Source organism: Giraffa tippelskirchi, chromosome 4, assembly GCF_054371585.1.
Source record: "Giraffa tippelskirchi isolate mGirTip1 chromosome 4, T2T-mGirTip1v1.2.pri, whole genome shotgun sequence".
Taxonomy (NCBI): Eukaryota; Metazoa; Chordata; class Mammalia; order Artiodactyla; family Giraffidae; genus Giraffa; species Giraffa tippelskirchi.
Genome location: NC_137278.1, coordinates 200,683,990 through 200,706,824, shown reverse-complemented (window position 1 = coordinate 200,706,824; position 22,835 = coordinate 200,683,990). Strand labels below are relative to the sequence as shown.

The window sequence follows — 22,835 nt, the reverse complement described above, 5'->3', positions numbered from 1 at the left end:
GAGTGGGGATGGCGGGCATGGGAGGAGGCTCAAGGGGGAGGACGTATATGTATACATTTAGCTTATTCACTTTGTTGCACAGCAGAAACTAATACAACACTGTAAAGCAAGTATACTCCAATCCTATAGTTAATTAAAATATTATTCAAATAAAAAAAAGTTTGTCTTCAGAAGACAGTCAACAGGTAGCACATGGCTGATTCTCTAGAAACTTTAGCCCCTGCCCTCCAGTATGGACTCCACTCTGCCCAGCAACAGATGCTTAAACCACCAACAATGAAATGGATCTTCTTTCCCTCACACTATCAGCAATACGGACAGCTCTTCTCCCTTCTGCCAAAGCAACTTCCTCTGTCTTCTCCACCCAAGTCTCATCACCCGAGTGACTTCTGGATTCACAAGGAGGCAGACAAAGCATGTGTGTGTGAGGAATCTGGGCCAGTCACCCACCTTCTCAGCAAGGGCCTCCTCCAGAGTGGTCAGGGCGGTGTCGGTGTTGGTGGTGTCTGCCTGCAAGGACTTGACTCGCTCCTTCAAGCTGCTCATCTGCTTTTCCTTGTCTCTAAGCTGCTCTTGGAGGTTTTCGATCTGAGTTGTGAATAAAAATCATTTTAAGTTGGAAACAGACAGGTCAGGGTTGTTTGTGAGTGTGTGTTCTGTAGAAATAATTTAATCCTAAGGGTTTCAGAATTTCATGCAAACCTTTAAGCCAAGAATTTATAGCCGAGAAAGAGAAGACACACACATTGGCGGGGGTAGGGGGTGGGGGGCTGGTGGTGGTGGTAGTTAGTGGGCACATGTAGAGTCATGACTCTCTCAAGTAGTAACTAAGGAGAAAAGACCGCACATACAGGGAAGGGGAGAAGGAGAAGACCTAAAGCGGAGAGCCATGAGCAGTAAGTGGATTACTCCCCAGCGACGGTGTGGATACCCAGAGGGACTCCTCTAAAAGTACAGAGGGAGGACAGCAAATGGACCAGCGAGACAGTAAGAAAAACAAACCAGTGTGTAAAGGAGCAACTGTTCTTAAGTGATAGTGTTTGAGTTAGATTTTTATATCACCTTTTATCTAAAGGGCAAGGATTTTCAAAGAAATTTGTTATTGTAGTTACTCATTCCTTCATATACACTTACATGTATTCATTTAATCAAAACAAGTAGTGCTGAATTCTCTACTATATGCCAAGCACTGGTGACACAAAGAAAAGTGAACAGACCCATTTTCACTAGAAGATGGGAAGAGGACTTTCTGAAGCTGAACCCAGGACATGGACATGGATAGACAGACGGGAGCTATGAGGGACTTTTAAGCAAAGAAACGGTCTAGTCAAGTTCTCTGTTTCAGACTGATTAATTCTGATGGCTGTGGAGAAGATATCTAAGGGGACTTATGTAGAGACATGACAACAATTAGGAGACCGTATCAATGCAGGTAACAGAGCTTGGAAACTAAATGAGCTAAGAGAGATGGAAAAGATGGGATGGGCTTGTGAAAGTGTGGAAACAGCATGCTATCAGTAAGGAGACGGGTGTAGGTACAGTGAAAAAACAGCAAGAAAAGATATGGAGGAACTTAGATGTTCTTGATAAGCTAAAGGAAAATAATAAATAAGGCGACTCCTAAAACTCATAAACGTCCTTCTTTTGTTCAACATATATTTGCACTCCTGCTAGAGGACAGGCACTTTTCCAGGTGTTGAGAATTAATTAAAACAGACAACCCCCTCCTCAAAGAGCTTACATCCTACCTACATGGTAGACAGTGGATGAATAAATGAAATGAACACAGTACTTAGGACGGCAGGTAAGTTCTATAGAGAAAAATGAAGCAGGAGAGTACAGCCATCATGGTTTATCTCACCAGCTTTCAAAAAGCAGCATGTCTTACCCCATGAACAAGAAGACCGCAGTCTACACTCCTCCACACATGAACATATTTACACACATACACACCACATTCTTTTGTCTGTCTATACTTTTATCACATTTATCTCCATTAGTCCATCGATCTATACATTGTAACGCTAATCTCCAACCATAATTATTCATTTTACGCACATGTCCACAAGCAGACTGAATCTGACTTCTCCACTCCAGTTTTGTACCTTCGTATATGGCATACGTCATGTCCATGATAAATCTGGTTCATTAAACAGTAAATAACACATAAGTTTTTGAACTGTGGTGTTAGAGAAGACTCTTGAGAGTCCCTTGGACTGCAAGAAGATCCAACCAGTCCATCCTAAAGGAGATCAGCCCTGGGTGTTCATTGGAAGGACTGATGTTGAAGCTGAAACTCCAATACTTTGGCCACTTGATGCGAAGAACTGACTCGTTTGAAGACCCTGATGCTGAGAAAGATTGAGGGCAGGAGGAGAAGAGGATGACAGAGGATGAGACAGTTGGATGGCATCACCGACTCAATGGACACGAGTTTGAGTAAACTCCGGGAGTTGGTGATAGACAGGGAGGGTTGGCGTGCTGCAGTTCATGGTGTCACAAAGAATTGGACGCGACTGAACTGAATACATACGCTTGGACTTTTATAAACTGTATTTAGGCATACACATAAACTTTTGCCAAGAAAGGAACTACAAAAGAACCCTAGATCCAACCTTAAAATAATTTCCTACATCAATCAACTTAATACTGTATTATAAGCTCTTTAAGGGTCTGCTTCATTCCGAAGGGGAAGAAAAGCAAAGGCCCCTCTCTAGAGTCAATAAGAATTTCACAGCAGAAGAAATAAGCTAAGCAAAGAACATTCAGTGAACTTACAATAGGGAACCATGAATACCGTAAGACTTGGATTTTTACTCTTTACCGAGGAAATAATCCTACAGGTGAACCACTAAAATTGGTTCCAGCCTTTTCAATGCCAATAAAGTCCAAAGCCTATTGTCTGAGGAAAGGATATCACACATGAAGAAGCATTAGTTTCCTTTAGTTTAATCAGACCTTCCTGCTGGAATCTCATATGGATAAATATTTAGGTAAACTCACAACCACTAAAGAGTTTTGCCACTTAAAAATCTAGTACGTCATATACACAAAGAATAAAACGCCCTAGTGTTCACATGTTTAACCAGCTTGTGCACGTTATTCTAGCTGCGACCACATAAACCCCACTCAAATAAAAAGATACGATCATGGTGTCGATTAGACTTTCTTACCAAGAAAAGAGCAGTATGACAGCTTTTCTTACAAAATAAAATTTCCCAAAACCAATCAAGTTTTACATATAAGAAAACAAGGGGTCTGTTTTATGAGCCTGCCTAATATACAAACAGCCCTTACATGCATAATAAGGATAGTACCCTTCGTTCTCCTCCATCAACATCTAAGAAATTAAAACATTAACTGTTAAGAACTTCACTTGTATAATTTATATGTAATCCAACTATTAAAGGAATCCATTTATTCTCTGCTAGTAAAAAAAAAAAAAAAAAAAAACACCAAAAAACCTTTCCTGATATACTCAGGTACAGAAGCTGCTAAACTAGGTAAAATCCCCATTAACAAGTTCCCACTAAGCTGCTTTCTTATTCAATCACTCAGCTGTCTAAACAGATTGTTGAGTTGGAGGGAAGGAAAAGGATGGCTATTCTTGGACTCCTATTTACTTCTAAAGAGCAGAAATAAACATCCCATCGTGAAAGGAACTGACAAAATGAAGAAAGGACAGTGGTCACTAATACTGCCTTCTTTGGGCAAGTTGCCATCAGTGAGGAAGACTTGAAACAGACTTGAAATAGATGCAGATATGTGCAAACTAGCTGCATAGGCATTAAACAAACTCCCTTCTGTGTGGGAAGAGGGTGTATACAAAACATTTTTAGTTATCCAGCATCGGGATGGACAATAGTTAATCCTACTAAGAACTCCTCTTATATATCCTCGCTTTATTTGTTGTTGTTTAGTTGCTAAGTCCTGTCCAACTCTTTGTGACCCCATGGACTGTAGCATGCCAGGCTCCTCAGTCCAGGGAACTCTGCAGGCAAGAATACTGGAGTGGGTAGCCATGCCCTTCTCTGGGGGATCTTCCTGACAAAGGGATCGAACCCAGGTCTCAAGCACTGCAGGCAGATTCTTTACTATCTGAGCACCAGGGAAGCTGTGGACCTGATGATTAATGGGGAGGTCCAATTAGGTAATACAAACAGCCTAATATCATAGGAAAGAACTAACAATGAATTGGAGAAGGAAATTTTTTTAAAATAATTATTTAGAGAAAAAAGACATTTTCCTTAAAATGACCCCAATTAGAGTATATCCCTGGTAACTGGGCTGGAAAGAAAAGAGAAATAATGTAACTATTATACTATATAGAGCCTTTCTTTTCCTTATACAATTTTTATTTTACAAAGGGAGAAGAAAATTGATGGAGGAAGACGACGACTGATGTCAAATGCAGGTCGCGTGTGAATCCATCGAACTGCACAGCAGCTCCATATTGGCACAGATTTCTCAACATCTTTTGTTTTGGTTTTTATCAGCATTGCCAGTTGTCAGAAACTATCATGTTTCAACATGGGTGATTTATTCCTAGTCGAGTGGAACTGATTACTCTGCCAGGCCCTAATCACTGAGCGAAGGTAGAGGAGACTTTCTATAGGTTGTAGTACTAAGGAAAAGAAATCCCCCAATACTTCTCACAGTCACCTACTTACTCTGAGCATCATTTGAAGGAAAAGAATTTTTCAGTGATGCCTCCACACTTATTCTAAGCAGTTGTCAGTGTCAAATTTATTGTGTGAAGCAGGTTCAGGAATCTTGGGCTCTTCCTTTCTTTTTTTAATCATGTATTTACTTGGTGCTTTTCTCAGACATTAATTATCACCATATCCTGGGTTTATTCTAATTATCCTTCTGTACCTGTATTTACTAGGTTTCCGTGGTAGCTCAGTGGTAAAGAATCCCCCTGCCAATGCAGGAGACGCAGTTTCAATCCCTGGATTGGGAAGATCCCCTGCAGTAGGAAATGGTAACCCATCCCAATATTCCTGGAGAATTCCATGGACAGAGGAGCCTCGTTGGCTACAGTTCATGGAGTTACAAAGAGTCAGACACAACTGAGCAACTGAGCACATGCACACAGGAACCCTTGTATCCCAATTTGTTTGTTTCACAGATTCTGGGTGTTTTGAAGCAGGAGTTCAAGGATGACCTTAAGGTATGTCTCACATTCCAGTCCACACAAATAAGCCATAGGCATTTTTACATGAAGAGCACCCATTGCTTTCATGAGACTGTCAAAAGGGTAGAAGAAAAGTTAAAAATCATTAATTGGTGGCATTCTTTTCAAATACCCACAATACTGTCTATAATGAACAGTCACTTCACTTAGAACTGCCTGCTCAGCTGCTGTGTCAAGAGTCTGGCCTGGCTGGGATGCTGGGAGGACAGAACAACAGGAACAGCAGGTCCTCACTATAAGCAATGGAAACCCAAGAATCTCATCAAATTTAGTGAATTTTCCTTGGTCAACTTGAATGATTTTTCTAAGCTGAAAAACCCCAGTAGGGAAAGACAAAGTGTTAGGAGAAAAAAGTAAGGAGGTCTGGCAATCACTGGAAGATGAAACAGATAAAGAATAAAATACATGTCTGATGCTAGAAGCTATTTTCTGGTGAGGGTGTACATCGGTGTGGCAGAGAGAAGGAAGGGCACAGAAAGTGACTTCATCAAAGTTTGATTTCATATTAACTTCTTCAGGTGGTTAATTATTTCAGCTTCTCAACTAGAGTTGACAGGCACCTAGGCATCTATCCAAACAGGGATTCCCACAGGTGAAAAGGCAATGCGAGTTAATTCATGTCAAATGAGAAGCAGTTTTAAGCAGAATATTAACTATGCTTTGAAATTTTGATCAAGCATTTTTTTCCCCCAAATCCTTTATCCCTTTCCAGATACCTATCTATGTATTTATACTCTGACTAGTTCCTCCTACAAGGTCTGAGAGACTGCTAAGAATAGCCTTTGTCCCAAAAGGGACCTGACCCTTTCATATTGACTTGTTAATTACCATTTTTCAAGTTTAAAATGTGTTTTCAGTCAAAACAGAATTCAGGACACTCCAAACTAGAGCCTGCAAGAATCTGAGGATATTAATATGGCACACGATCAACCGAAAATGGACACATTCCATAAATCCTCAAATTATTTACTAAGCTGCTCAAAAGTCCAAAGAAATGATGTTTTAATAAGGGTCGAAATTACTTCTGTGTTGCACAAAGCATTACAGCATAAGCCTTTGATTGGTTCTTATTTACATTATGCCTTAGCCATTGAAAATACAGAATTTATCCAAAGGCCACATTCTCCCAGGTCCGCCCTTAGTGCCTCTACGATAACGTTGGTAGAACAGGGCTCCACATTTCCCCAGGTGAAAAATACAAAGCTCTTTAAAAACACACCCACTCTTATCCCAGGAATCCAAGACTGATTCAACATACAAAAATCAATCAACAGAACAGTCAGACATGACTGAGCACACATATAGATGATGCTGACAAAAACGAAGTTAAATCAGACTTTGCAAGTTCAACTATCTACCCTCCTTAAAGGTTCACTTGAAAAGGTGAGGGGGGGAAAAGTTACATAAGCAAAGTAAATCCACATGGAACACACTCCCCAGCAGAAATACCACCATCAATCAGACTTCATTGACTATGTATTGTTTTTCCAATAAAATACTGCAAGAATTTAGCTATACATATATTTTCCACTGAGAAAAAAAATTTAATTTTAATTTTTTGAAAAAATAAGTAAAAGAAAGAAAAGGGAAAATCCTAATGCCTAAGTATATTAAGCTTTCAACTTAAATGCAATTAGGGCCTGACCTTGTATTCTTCTAACTTAGCTAATAGCTTATGACTTTAAAACAGTATTTAGAAAACACTGCAAGTAATTCTTATTAAAAATCATTCTTGCTGTTTAGTCACTGAGTCATGTCCAACTCTTTTGTGACCCCATGGACTGTAGCTCCCGCAGGCTCCTGTGTCCATGGGATTTCCAGGCAAGAACACTGGAGTGGGTTGCCATTTCCTCCTCCAGGGGATCTTTCCAACCCAGGGATCGGACCCGCATCTCCTGCACTGGCAGGTGGATTCTTCACCACTGAGCCACCAGGGAAGCCCTTGTTAAAGACAACGGAGCACAATTTTTAAAATATTAATTTTCCCAAAATAAATTAGTAAATGTTGTTTTCAATGATAAAACATATCTTTTCATTTTATGATAAGGAAAAACTGAAGAAACTAACATAGTCTTAAGACTCCACAGAAAACAAAGTATATAAAGAACCTGTTCTTCCTGACTTCCTACCAAAAACAAAATAACAGGAGACTTAAAGAACCAATCTAGAACCAAGAAAGGGGAAACCTAATTCTATGCATCAGTAGCTTTCCGCTTCTGTTAGATTTGAACTAAATACCGAAACTTAGGACACTGGAGATGCACGCCAGGCGAACGAAACAGATGTTACAGAGCAGAGACGGGAGAGATGATAACACCTGCGTCAGCAAATTAAACTCCAAGCTCCATTACCATTTACAATCCATCAAGCAAGGGGCCGTACAATTTTAACACACATTCTGAATGCAGCTCAGATTCAAATGCTCAGTTACATTTTCCAGGTCAGTGGTTTATTATAAAAATAAGAGATCTACTGTAACACAAAACTACTTTAAACCATCGGGGAGAGCCCTGCAAAGAAGGGGCCGATGCTAATCCTGTTGTACAGCACGCCTGGCCATCTGCTATTGTCTCATTTCACTCTCGGAGCACAAGGCTATCACCATGCATACAAATACGTTCATTGCCTAGAAAGCTAGAGATGGTGGGCGGGCAGGGATGGCCCAGTTCAGTTCAGTCACTCAGTCGTGTCCGACTCTTTGTGAGCCCATGAACTGCAGCACGCCAGGCTTCCCTGTCCATCACCCACTTTCGGAGCTTGCTCAAACTCATGTCCACTGAGTCAGTGATGCCATCCAACCATCTCATCCTCTGTCGTCCCCTTCTCCTCCTGCCTTCGATCTTTCCCAGCATCAGGGTCTTTTCCAATGAGTCAGTTCTTTGCATTAGGTAGTCAAAGTACTGGAGTTTTAGCTTCAGCATCAGTCTTTCCAATGAATATTCAGAACTGATTTCCTTTAGGATGGACTGGTTGGATCTCCTTGCAGTCCAAGGGACTCTCAAGAGTCTTCTCCAACACCATAGTTCAAAAGCATCAATTCTTCGGTGCTTAGCTTTTTTTATAGTCCAAATCTCACATACATGCATGACCACTAGAAAAACCATAGCTTTGACTAGGTGGACCTTTGTCAGCAAAGTAATGTCTCTGTTTTTTAATATGCTCTCTAGGTTGGTCATAGCTTTTCTTCCAAGAAGCAAGCGTCTTTTAATATCATGGCTGCAGGCACCATCTGCAGTGATTCATTCTGGAGCCCGAGAATTTAAAGTCTCTCACCGTTTCTATTGTTTCCCCATCTATTTGCCATAAGTGATGGGATCGGATGCCATGATATTAGTGTTCTGAATGTTGAGTTTTAAGCCAACTTTTTCACTCTCTTCTTTCACTTTCATCAAGAGGCTCTTTAGTTCTTTGCTTTCTGCCATAAGGGTGGTGTCATCTGCCTATCTGACATTATTGATATTTCTCTCAGCAATCTTGATTCCAGCTTGTGCTTCATCCAGTCTGGCATTTCGCATGATGTACTCTGCATAGAAGTTAAATAAGCAGGGTGACAATATACAGCATTGATGTACTCCTTTCCCTGTTTGGAACCAGTCCATTGTTCCATGGCCAATTCTAACTGTTGCTTCTTGACCTGCATACAGATTTCTCAGGAGGTAAGGTGGCCTGGTATTCCCATCTTTTTAAGAATTTTCCACAGTTTGTGGTGATACACACAGTCAAAGGCTTTGGCATAGTCAAGAAAGCAGAAGCAGATTTTTTTTCTGGAACTCTCTTGCTTTTTTGATGATCCAGCGGATATTGGCAATTTGATCTCTGGTTCCTCTGCCTTTTCTAAATCCGGCTTGAACATGTGGAATTTCTCGGTTCATGTACTGTTGAAGCCTGGCTTGGAGAATTTTGAGCATTACTTTGCTAGTCTGTGAGATGAGCGCAATTGTGTGGTAGTCGGAACATTCTTTGGCATTTCCTTTCTTTGGGACTGGAATGAAAATGGACGTTTTCCAGTCCTGCGGCCACTGCTGAGTTTTCCAAATTTCCTGGCATATTGAGTGTAGCGCTTTAACAGCATCATCTTTTATGATCTGAAATAGTTCAACTGGAATTCCATCACCTCCACTAGCTCTGTTCGTAGTGATGCTTCCTAAGGCCCACTTGACTTCGAATTCCAGGATGTCTGGCTCTAGGTGAGTGATCACACCACTGTGATTATCTGGGTCATGAAGATCTTTTTTTGTATAGTTCTTCTGTGTATTCCTGGAGAATACACTGGAGAAGGGAATGGCAAAGCACTTCAGTCTTCTTGCTTTGAGAACCCAATGAACAGGGATGGTCCAGACAAAGCCCAGACCAGACCAGCATGTGGACAATCCAGCCATTACCACAGCTGCTACTATTCTCAAAAAACCAAGTTTAACACATATTTATTAGTCCAAAGTAATACGTCTTTTCCTGGTATTCTCCTTAAATATTAAAATAGCTAAAATATTACTTGAATAAATGGTTTTAAGTATTATTTGTGAAAAGATGATCAGAGAATGCAGATGCCAAGAACAAGAAGAGGATGAAACCAGAGTTACCATCTCCCTCTTCCTTATGGAATAAGTGTCTAAATCAAGAAGCAAAGCAGGTTAAGTGTTGTGTAGAATTAAGACATGTCTTCAGGAATATCTCAAGTTGCATGGGTTGGCTTAAAAGCTCAATTTGCTTTTTCTTAAGATGTTATGGAAAAACCAAAATAAACGTTTTGGCCAACCCAATATCTAAAAGGCGATGCTTAATATCCCACTGCAGACCAATTTCTAAAGTTTCTAACAGAAAATCTTCAGGGCCAGGGGAAAGAAAAGTTGAATTCTACTTACTAGTTTCCTAAATAAAGTAACAGGATAACAAAGATGAGTGCATTCACTGAAAAGCTTCTCATGATGTAAGAAGTGAGAATAACTTTCCCAGAGACTCTTAAGAGAGTTCATAAGGGTGGGGGGGAGGCATTCAGAGACAGATCTGCCAGGAATTTTTAAGAATCCGTATTACAAATGTATGAAGAATGGAGGTGCAATTCCAGGACATGACCCTCTTGGCAAGGACACGACCCGCCTCTTTCCCTCAGCCTGGGACCTCACCCCTTCCCCATCTGCCAAGCAAACTTCATGCATCTTCAAGACTCGGCCGCTGTGACTTTTCTCAGACTCCTCTCATGCGAGGTCAAATATGAAATGCTCTGCTTCGTGTAGCAGCCTCGTTAACTTCCACAGCTCTGAGAGTCTGAGAGCGGGAGCCACGTCTTGTCTGTGTACTCATTAGCACAGCGCCAGGTGTACAGCAGAAGGTGCTACATTGTCAGCGTGACTGAAGACAGCTGAGGATGCCTGGGATGACCAGAAGCCCAACAGAACATAGAGTGACTGTGTGACTATAGATGTCCTCAGGAAGGAGAGGAAGGAGAGGAGCCAAGGAGACTCCCGTGTCCACAAATATTCCCTGCCCTAAAACGAACAGTATTGTTCCACCGTGTGACTACACCACAACTGACTGACTGGGTTCTGTCCGTGAATACCTGCACAGTGTTGCCTCAGTTTTCTATTTTTCCTCAATCCAAACAAGCTTACTATGAGCATTCCTATATGTACCTTGGAGTTCATCTAAAGTATATGTATATGGCAGGGTACCTTTACATTTAATAACTGCTTTCCAAAATAGCTGTATCTAATTTAAAAGCCCAACAGCACTGCATGAAAAAGAAATTCAGTTGCCATATTTACCAATACCTGATACTGTCAGACGTCTTAATTTTTGCCAACATAGCTTAAAATGGCAAGTATAAAATGATTTCTTAACCGATTTCTTAACTTTTGCTAACATAGCTTAAAATGATAAGTATAAAATGATTTCTTAATCTTTTACTTTACATTCCCCTGATGGCAGCGTGGGTAAATGGGTAAATAATTGTTCATATTTATTTGCCATGTGCATTTCCTCTTACATGTATTTTCTTAATATATACATAGCTGCACAAAAATACATTATCCTGGCCTAAGGTATGGGTGCATGCATAAACACCAAAGCAAGCATTTATTTCTGGGAGATAACAGAGGGGAATACTATCAAGAAAAGGTATGCCAAAGAACTTGGACTGTATTTGAAATTTTACTTCCCAAGTCGAATAACTACAATTACTTACTATGTTATTCTCTATGCTTTTTGTATCTCTCAAATAACTAAATTATGAAATATAAAAAGATAATATAAATGCATGATCAACAAGAAAGCACTCATGACCACTCTGGAAAGGCATTCAAAGGATTTCTTGGGGAACCAAGAATTAAATGGAATGTAAACCTTGGAAACAAGGCAGGCTGTGGTGCAACAACTAGAGGTAAACATTAAATTCACTGAAACACAGAAATGAAGGCTACACAATGTGAATTATCATGATAGAAAAGACTGTTCTTTCCCCTCAACAAGAAACACAATGTAAATATGAAAAGTACTGTAGACACAGTGAAAGACAACAAAGCTTACCAGCAAAAATCAGGAAGGGTGATTATAAATACACTAAGTATTTTTCACAGAAAGTAGTCAACAAACATTGCTTCACTTTAAAATGTGTTAAATTCAGACATAAAAATTAAATACAATGCTAAAAGTAATACGGAGATTAGGAAAACTAGACACAAATTATACTTTCCCTACGCCATGAAACTGCTGTAATCAAGGTTACAAAGGACTTTTGCAGTATTAAACCCAATGGCAAATTCTCAGTTTTCATCTTATTTAACTCGACAGCATTATTTGACAAGGCTGAATTTCACCCCCTTGAAACTTTCTTAACTTGATTTCTGAGACATCCCATTCCAGTGAAGTCATAAACTTATTCTTTGACCAGAAGGATTTGACAAAACAATGCTCAAGTTCATGTGGAGAAAGAAACAAGTGAGAAAAGTCAGAAATTGCTACAAAAAAAGTAAAAGAATAAAGCAGAACAACCTTACTGAACACTAAATACATGATGAAAGTGCAATAATTAATAAAACTTGCTACTGGGACAGATGGAGAGGCAGATACATGAACAGGCCAGAAATAGGCCCAGATTTACAGGACAATTTATTTGTGGCATCTCAAGTCAGAAGAAAATAGGTAGATTATTTAATAAACATTATAATGACGGCTGTCTGGCCACATATAAGAACAAAAACCTGAATCATTACAGCCAATACATAAATTTTATAAAATAATTTTTAGATGTAAAGAAAAAAGAAACTTTAAACAAACCAGAAGAAAGCATGTGTGAGTTACTTAATAACCTTGGCGGGCATAGGGCTTTTTGAGCACGACGAAAAATTCAGAGGACACAGAGGAAAGGACTACTAAGTTTGAGGTGTAAATTCTAAGACAAACACCACCAAGGAAACAAAGAAGAAAAAGACAAACAAAACATATTTTGCAAAGCATGAGGAAAGAGGCCAATTCAACATGGGAAAAAATTAAACCATGTGATAGAAAATGTAAAAATGACAGGAACATGTAGGTTCCCAAAGAAAACTATGAAATGCACTCAGATTTAAACAAATATTAAGCAGGAAGGTAGACATTTTTAATTATCTACCAGGTCAATGGAAATTTTTAGAGGTTTGGCAACAATTGTCTGATGAAGCTGTGAAGAAAGTCATCTGAATATAAAAAAGCCACAGGCTTTGTAAAAAACAACTGGGCATCTTTTTTTTTTTTGGATTCATACAGTATCATTCTTGAATGAGGTGTATTTATGTCACTATCTGTTATGCTGTCATGACAAATATGTAAATAAGGGGAAAAAATCTATAAATATCTACTAACACAGCTATAGGACATCAGTTAATTATGGTGTAAGACACTGAAGGCCATGCAGACATTAAAAAGAATGAGATAAAGCTACATATAAAAAGACACAAACACGTTTACTTTTAAACGAATAAAAAAGTATGATTCCAGTTGTCTTTTTTAAAAAAGATGTGTGATACATACAAGGCTACATATATGCCCAGATATTTAATAAAAGAGTATACAATAATTAACAGCAAGTTACATCTAAGGAGCTGCACTGACAGGGCCAAAGAATGAGAAAAAATAATTTCATTTCTGATATTTTTGTACTTCTTGAATTTTTTTTACCTTGAACATATATTACTTTCATAATTTAAAACCAGCAAAAACATACAACAAATTAGCCTCCACTAACAAGATATCATAGCCAACTATTTAGAGTGATCTAACTTTTACGTTTACTCTAAAGCAGATGAAAACCAAACTAATGTAACAGAGGACAAATACTAAACATGGTCCTCTGTACACAAAGGAAAAGCTGAATGTGAGGTTTAATAAGGTGAGTTATCTTCCCTGGCTATCGTTAGAGGTTAAAAATGAACTGGGACAACATCAAATACTTCTCATCCATCCCCTCAATGGAGAGGAACAATGAACAGCAGTGCCTACTCTAACTGTCACTTCAAAGGCAGCCTTAATGAAGCTAAATGTGGGAGAGGCAGATGATCAATAGTACTTTCCCGATTGATTATAGAGTGTTAGCCTCTTCCCAGTAGTGAAGAAGGTAAAAAAGGAAAGAAAGTCTTCTTTTCCTTGAGATGTGCATATTACATGTCAGTACAGTAGCACGTGTCTCTATTCAAAACTGTAGTCCTCTTAACCCCCAGGATGGAGCAGCAAGCACCCAGCCCATGCACTACACTAACATGTCATCACAGTTGCCATACGAGACAGAAGACCAGGAGAGGTAGAGGGATGTCAGTACAAACGCCTGGGCAATTTACATGGCACTGTGCACAAATAGTAACATGGAGAATACTCCTGAAGATACCAGACAGTGTTTACTTGGAAATTTTAAGAACCGAATCTGCAGAGCAGTTTTAACAACCTACCTCCTTCAACAACAGTTTTCAATTCCTACCTGCGAAAGTATCAACAGAGGAAGGAGAGACAGACTTTGAGAGCATGTGGGTGCAGCACAGAGGGCCCTGGGTTCAGAACACCTGCGCCTCACCTTCTTCTGAAGAACGTTGACCTTCCGCTCCTTCACGTCCAACATGTCCTTGAGGTCGTGGATCTCCCCGGCCTGCGTCCCCTTCTCCTCAGCCATGTCCTGGATTTGCTTTGTCTTCTTATTCAGCATGGTTTCCTTCTCTTCCAAACGCAACCGCAGAGCGTCCACCTACGAGTGTTGAGATTTTTACAAGTGATTAACTGAAAAGAAGGGCTTCCCAGGCGGCTTAGCGGTGAAGAACCGCTTGCCAATGCAGGAGACTCCAACTTGATCCCTGGACCGGGAAGATCTCCTGGAGAAGGGCATGGCAACCCACCCCAGTATTCTTGCCTGGAGAATCCCCATGGACAGTGGAGCCTAGTGGGCTACAGTCCATGGGGTCGCAAAGAGTCGGACATGACTTAGTGACTAAACAACTGAAAAGAAAGGAATCTAATTCCTTCCCAACAGATGTGTGCTGTTGCCCAAGTGATATTTTTATAGCAAGCTTACATTAGAATCAAATAACGGGGCTTCCCTGATAGCTGTCGGTAAAGAATCCGCCTGCAATGCAGGAGACCCCGGTTCAATTCCTGGGATGGGAAGATCCTCTAGAGAAGGGAAAAGGCTACCCACTCCAGTATTCTGGCCTGGAGAACTAGTCCATGGTGTCACAAAGAGTGGGACAGGACTGAGCAACTTTGACTTTCTGGAGAAGGGAAAGGCTACATACCACTCTAAATATAATTATGACTACTTAGAAATGAAAACTCTAAAATTTTGTGAGCTCTTTCATAATAAAATAAAAATTTGACATCAGTTAAATTACAATGGTATCAAGATAAATAGATCTGAATAAAGGGGACAAAACAGAGAATTGTTATAAACAGGCTGAGCTTTGCTACTTCTATAAAAGCAGGTATGATCTATCATGTTTCTCTAATTTTATGTGTATTAGAATCCTTCAGAGGATTTGAACAGAATGCCAGGTCAAGCCATCAGAGTTTCTAATCCAGCAAGATTGGGGCTCAAGAATCAGTATTTCTAACAAGTTCCCAAGTGATGCCACACTGCTTTAGAAAATTTAAAATTAGAAAACTATTACTGCCACCAAACACGACACTTGCTGTATCAGATAATACAATCCACCTGCAGCTGACAGCGCTATCAAACACTCAGAGACCTGTGAGGCAAAGCAAGTCTACTCCCAGTTCCCCAGACTAGCCAGCCAAAGTTTGCTGTACAGGTACCAAAACATCCAGAAATAATAGTATTATAACTATAATGTCAATAATATATCAAACCTATATCACATCAGAACGTTAAGGAGGGAGGTTCAAGAGGGAGGGGGCATATGTGTACCTATGGCTGATTTATGTTGATGTACGGCAGACACCAACACCACACCGTAAAGCAATTATCCTCCAATTAAAAATAAATAAATAACAAGTATTAGCAAAAAAAAAGAGTTGGACCATAAAGAAGGCTGAACGTCCAAGAATTGATGTTTTCCATTTGTGGTGCTACAGAAGACTCTTGAAAGACCCTTGGACAGCAAGGAGATCAAACAAGTCAATCCTAAGGGAAATCAATCCTGAATACTCATTGGAAGGACTGATGCTGAAGCTGAAGCTCCAATACTTTGGCCAGCTGATATGAACAGCCAACTCATTGGAAAAGACCCTGATGCTGGGCAAGACTGAAGGCAAAAGGAGAAGAGGGCGGCAGAGGATGAGATGGTTGGATGGTACCACCAATTCAATGAACATGAACTTGCATGAACTCTGGGAGATAGTGAAGGACAGGGAGGCCCGGTGTGCTGAAGTTCATGGGGTCACTAAGAGTTGGACATGATTTAGCAACTGAACAACAGAGGAAAAAAAAACACACTAACAGTATATAAAAATAGTATGGTATCTGAGTGTCAATACTATGTGTGTATAGTGGCATTTACTGCTCAATAGATACTGAGGAAAATTTCCTAGGAAACTAGTCTCATCTGAAACTGCTATAGATAAGCCATCATGTACTTATGAATTATCTTAAACTGTGCTAGAGAGGAAAAACGTATAAACGAAAAGATTTCACTCTGCTAATCTCTGTTTCTCTCAAGCACTTCAATGCCACCAGTGTCGCCAGAACTGCTGCTGCTGCTGCCAAGTTGCTTCAGTCCTGTCCGACTCTGTGCGACCCCATAAATGGCAGCCCACCAGGCTCCGCCGTCCTAGGGATTCTCCAGGCAAGCACACTGGAGTGGGTTGCCATTTCCTTCTTCAATGCATGAAAGTGAAAAGTGAAAGTGAAGTTGCTCAGTTGTGTCCACCTCTTCATGACCCCATGGACTGCAGCCTACCAGGCTCCTCCGTCCATGGGATTTTCCAGGCAAGAGTACTGGAGTGGGGTGCCATTGTCTTCTCCGAGCCAGAAACTGGGGAGCCATCTTTTCAGGTCCCATTTATAATTCCTCACCACAAGTTTCACTGCCCCCTCAATAAACCCTCCTTGACCTCTAACTTTCCTCTAGTTTAATAAATGATACCTGGCAAGCTTTCTTATATTCTGCAAAGATTCACCTAAGAACTTTCAAACTCTAAAAATCTTATTTCTGAAACACAGCTCTTTCCTTTCTTCTATGCCTGCTAAGCCTATTCTTTGTTCATAGCATAACCTGTGACCCATCACCCTTTTTGTTATCCACTTCCATTGTGGTTTTATTTCTCTCCCAGCCTGAGCAATCATTTCAAATACAGCCTCACATCATTTTTTTTGTTTTTTGCAGTCATGTTTACTGCACAAACCTTTACTTCTAAATTAATCAGTTTTCTTCATTCTACCCTTACACTTCTGAACCTTCTTGCATGTGGTCATGTATGTGCTTGCCAACCACATATAGAGTATTATCAAACGCCCTCAGAATTCTGAGGACAGTAACTGTGAGACCTCAGAGTGCTGCTTCTTTGCAAAAAGCACATAGATGCCCTGCTGCCCTTTTGCATTAGATCCCTGACTCTGCTAAGTGACCTGGAGGTGGGCCTGTGCTAACCACTCACGATAGCCTGCGTGCTATTCTGAGGGAATGTCAGGTATGAGACCCACAGGAACTGGTGACTGAAAAAGGTTTCACTCTATAACAAGAGTGAAAACTCTTGTTATAGACACACAAACTTTTGGTGTCACTGCAGTGGGAAATGCCAGCTTTGATATTCAAAATATTTTATATCCCAAAGATTAGGCACAAACTACCCATGCCCACATATACCCTAATCACTAAATGATCTTTTCAAGTCAAATCACCTATGTACACTTTTTCCTGGTCTGCTTTTTCGTGCAATGCAGAATTTAAATGTGCTGGTCTGGAGATCTAAGATAAAAAATAACCACAAAAACCACTTTGCTACTACTAGATTACTCGCTCTGAATTCTACACTGATCTTTTGGTTTGAACTAAATTCATAGTGTAATTTTGCGTGAGGTCCATATTTCACAAACCACACACACACACAAAAAAAGCATATTCAGGGAAACCCCTCAGAGACTAGCAGGATACACAGTCATCACCCTAACACCATTCTTGGCAGGGGGAATAATGCCTTGTTTATTCATGTCCGCTGGGCTGGAGGAACAGCATCTATCCAACTTGCCAAGCATCAAGGTCTGTGGCAAGCGGGTTATGCCAACTTCAACAAAAGTAGGAGGCTTTTCCTCTGCTGGGCTTTCTCTACCAATGGACGTGAACAGAAAAATGGCTACCCTGCTATTCTGGTCTTTTACTTCTGATCACAAAACTATTAATAATCTAAACTCCTTTCTCACCAAAAAAAAAAAATTAGTAATAATCTCAACTCATCTTAGCCTTCTTCTGTTTTATATCAATAAATAGATCTGCCTAAGAGCACGGTAGTATTCGCACGGAAACAATGGTGTATTTCCTGTAATTCCTCTCTTGGAGTTACAGGACTCACTCCGCTTCCAACTCTGACCACGCCTTTTCAATGTGCTTCACTGGTGCATGAGTCACTTCAGTCATGTCCGACTCTTTGCAGCCCCATGGACTGTAGTCCACCAGGCTCCTCTGCCCATGGGATTCTCGAGGCAAGAGTACTGGAGTGGGTTGCCATGCCCTTCTCCAGGGGATCTTCCCAACCCAGGGATTGAACCCAGGTCTCTTACATTAACTCAGGTCCTGCATTAATAGGTGGGTTCTTTACCACTAGTGCCACCTGGGAAGCCCGTTCTTCACTGGACCCTCTGTCATTTCCCTCTATGTCTCACTGCCTTCAACCTCCTCTGGAGAAACCACTTCATTCCTAAGGCTTTAGCCACCACCCCCATAACAACAGCTCCCATATATTTATTCCTGGTCCCAGCCAGTTTTAAAATCCTGAGATTCTAACAAAAGTTTCTGCTTAAATCAGATATTCTACTGAATATTTCGTTTAGAATGAGTTTAAAAAAAAAAAAAGAATCTTTGCTTTTAAAAGACCTTTAAAAGTGGTCAAACATTAATGCAGGTTAAATCTGAGTGGTGTCTATTATGTTATTTTCTGCATTTTCCCTGTATTTGACAGTATTTTGTAAGGCTTTTAAAAATTGAATAAACTACTCCTAATTTTAAGACTGCAAAAAAAGCAAAACTCACACTAAGTGACCTGGCCAAGATCATAGCATAACCTCCTGTCACCACATTTCCCACTGTCTCCACCTAGAAAGAAGGATGAACGAAGGGCACTGGGCCAGGAGACCAACACTGTACAAAAGCAGATCTTTTAAAAAGGCTGTTTCAACAGACTCAGCGAGTTCGTTTGACACCTCATCCCAGCGAAAAGCCGAAGAGCTCAAAGAAACTTCAAGAAGACCACAGGCAGAGATGTGTCATTCCACAGTTTATTTGTACAAGGGTACGAGGGGGTTGCAAATGTATAGTCTAAAAAAAACCAATGGCAATACTTTAACTCAGTGATATTTAATATTAACCTCCAAATTCAGATGACTATTCTAGCCACATTAAACGTCTATTTTAACCTTAAGAAGTGAAAGTGAAGTCACTCAGTCGTGTCTGACTATTTGCAACCCCATGGATTGTAGCCCATGGAATTTTCCAGGCAAGAGTACTGGAGTGGGTTGCCATTTCCTTCTCCAGGGGATCTTCCTGACCCAGGGATCAAACCTAGGTCTCCCGCATTGCAGGCAGAGGCTTTACCTCTGAGCCACCAGGGAATCCTGGCATTATTATTAATTTCATGGACAGATGAAAAAATGGAAGAGGAAAGAGGTAAAATAACTCATCCAAGGCCACATAACTAATAAATGCAGGACCGTGTGTTTCAAGCCAAGGTTTGACTTCAATGCCCAGGCTTTTGACCACAATGCTACTAAATCCAGACCAGCTCTGTGGAGGTTAAGAGATCAACGGAGGTGTTCACAAAGCAGGAACAATTCCATGGGTATTATTAATACACACTGTCCCAAAGACCTCAATCCCTGGCTTAATTTAGTGATTTGAGAGCCAGATGAAAGTCCAGGATAGCTTCAGAGAGGAAGACGAGATCAATTAAGAGCAAGAGAAATATTAGAAATTACAGAAATAGATGAGAACTTTCCAAGAGTTGGTTCAAACTGACTTTTAGGGGATCCAACAGGAGAAACTTTGGAAAAAGTGATCCTTGTCAAGTGTCTTCAGAGTAATTTTCAAAAAAAAGTAAATCCTAATAAACAGGTATATAACATTCATAAAGTCACCCCAATTCAAAAGGAAGCTAGGTTTCTTACTGTTATGTTAGAATGAGACACTTACATTTGAGCAGTTGTCCTGATAACTTGCAGGGGTAAATTGCTGAAACTTGGTTACTCCCACAATGGCTAAAAACAAATATAAAAACCATCCAAGAATGACCACAAATACAGTCTTTGTTCTCTACGGTACAAGAAGCCAATCACAAGCCCATCTGTGTGAGACCCAGTTAATGAGAACATTATTTGAGAGGGGTACAAAGAGTAGGATGAATTGCCAAGGGGAAGAAGTCATCTATTAGACTGTGACAAGCTTTTAAGTGTTTGCATCATCACTAACCAACTGCCTGGGACTCTGGTTCGCACACCTGCCACCTCCATCCAAAGCTATCACAGCAGCAAGCCTGGAAGCAGGCTCACTTCTAAAGCGAGGGCGCCCTCTTCTGACTCTTTCATAGTACTGCATGCAACCAGGTACTGAAGTGAAAAACTCTAATAAAGCTCTAAGTTAATAAATTTGCAAGTTACATTTTCCAGGTAGTTCTGCACCTGCAATTCCGTGAGTAAACCTTAATTTTGCTTGATAAAACAGTAAACAGCAGAACTTCCACACAAAATTTATGCCAATGAAAAGTGACCATGTTTTCTCACTGTTTTAGCAGTTTACATACATTAGCTGACAGTATTATAAGAACTACAATGATGCCAATAGCTGACATACGAAGACTTTACTATGGGACAGGCACCAGGCGTGAATAAACTGGCTTAATGCTAACAACCTAATGAGGCTGGCACTCCTCTTCACCTTACAGATGTGAAACAAGTTACAATGAACTTAAGCAACAGGTCAGAATCTACACCTGCTGGCCAGTGCTCAAACTTGGTAATGCTGACGTCAGAGCTGTATTCATACCCAAAACATGCTTCTGAGATAGGAAGCTGATGCCATGATTAAACGAAACATGATCAAAATAGAAAAGGCCTAAGTAAGCTGTAAGGAAAATTATAAACACACCATCTAAATCGCTCATTTTCAACAAAATCTCACAGTATAAAAATAATATATTATGCGAAATATTTTGGTCATTTTTCTCTTCCTCCTCACTTGAAGATACTGAACTTCTGGGTCTGTGATGTTTTTCTGCATTCTTTTTACTACCCATTCCCTTTTTCTCATTAAACTATACCTTTGTCAATTATCCAGTTCTTTAAAAGAAAACCTTAGTCCGTATTACTGCTTTTTCTTCTGTAAAGCAGAACTGCAAGAAGATCAAACCAGTCAATCCTAAAGGAAATCAACCCTGAATATTCCTTGGAAGGACTGATGCTGAAGCTGAAACTCCAAAACTTTGGCCACCTGATGTGAAGAACTGACTCACTGGAAAAGACCCTGATGCTGGGAAATATTGATGGGAGCAGGAGAAGGGGACCATCAGAGGATAAGATGGTTGGATGGCATCACTGACTCGATGGACATGAGTTTGAGCGAGCTCCGGGAGTTGGTGATGGACAGGGAGGCCTGGAGTCCTAAGTCCATGGGGTGGCAAAGAGTCAGACATGACTGAGTGACTGGACTGAACTGAAAGCAGAACTGCTTACCTACTCCTACCTAAATTCTCTATGTCACTGAGCTCTTTAGAAAATATTTTCCTTTAGACAGTAAATCCAAACAGCATCATTGCAAATATGACAGATTCTCATCTGTATGAAATCATTCAGTATCTTCTTACCTAAATCTAGGCTGATAGCCTAGATCATCTTCTAAGATTTCTAAAAATGCTAACCCTATTTTCAAACAGGATGTGAAGGCATGTATCTAACAATCTGCAGTTCAAAAGGAGATGAATCTTGAACATTTTTGTATTCCAGTTTGCATACTTAAAGCTATCCATAGTACCAAAAATTAAGGACACTTAATAACCCAACACAGGCTGCCCAAGCTCATGGTCATTCGTGACTGCAAGATTTACCATGGGTGAGAAGAAATGCTTTTACAACTATCTTTTCATTTCTTCATGTTAATTTAAAGTATACTTGCGTGTGTGCATGCTCAGTCAGGTCTGATTCTTTCTGACCTCATGGACTATAGCCTGCCAGGCTCCTCTCTGTCCTTGGAATTCTCCAGGCAAGAATATTAGAGTGTGTTGCCATTCCCTTATCCAGGAAAGCTTCCCAACCCAAGGATCAAACCTGTGTCTCCTGTTTCCAGCATTGGCAAGCAAGTTCTTTTACCACAGAGTACCTGGGAAGTCCTAAAGTATACTTAGAAATATCAAAAATATATGTAAACTGCACTGGTTTTTAATTTGTTGGATCCAAGAACGACAGAAACAAAATGATTACAGTTTAGTACAGTAACTGATCACACGGCTACAGAATCTCTCATCACATGGCTCCCATATCTCAACACAACAAAAAGTGCACAAGTAACACAGGTGCCAAGGTGCCCAGGAACGGCGTCCCAGCAGACCCCAGCACGCCTTTACCTCGGTCTGCAGGATGGCAGCCCTCTGCTCCTTAGCCGTCAAGGACTCCTTTAGCACTTCGATGTGCTGTTTGCTGTCTGAGAACTGGTTGGTGAGGGTTTCCAGCTTTGTCTGCAGGGCTAGTAGTTCTGTGTCCTTTCTGGACAACTCCTGCTTCACCTGACCAATCTAGAGAAGAAAAATAAAACAGTGTAAGGAAAAAAGGAATAAAACCAAGTACCTCTGATCTAGATCTCGAACAGATCCAGGTCAAGATATGTAGCATTAATTTTAGGACAGGGCACAATTCATCTTTTTGCATCATCTAATCTTACATGACCACCACCCCGCAAAAAAAAATCAAAGCTTATTCAACTAATAGGAAAATTCCTAGCTTTCATTTATTGTCTCCTAAACTTTTGAAATC

General features: G+C 40.4%; 1 protein-coding gene across 32 annotated transcripts in view; it reads right to left on the bottom strand.

Moving 5' to 3' along the window:
* ERC1 (ELKS/RAB6-interacting/CAST family member 1) overlaps positions 1–22,835 on the bottom strand; it is a 266,710-nt gene that overhangs the window by 164,089 nt on the left and 79,786 nt on the right. For 31 of the 32 annotated variants that reach the window (XR_014083087.1, XM_081594049.1, XM_081594055.1 and 28 more), the window contains 3 exons: positions 22,430–22,597; positions 14,235–14,402; positions 451–588 (listed from right to left, as the gene is read on the bottom strand). Coding sequence is in view for 31 of the 32 variants with exons in the window: in XM_081594049.1 (XP_081450175.1) it covers positions 451–588; positions 14,235–14,402; positions 22,430–22,597 (474 nt within the window). In the remaining variant the exon portion in view is untranslated. The remainder of the gene's footprint in view (positions 1–450; positions 589–14,234; positions 14,403–22,429; positions 22,598–22,835) is intronic. The other variant, XM_081594060.1, reaches the window with a different exon arrangement.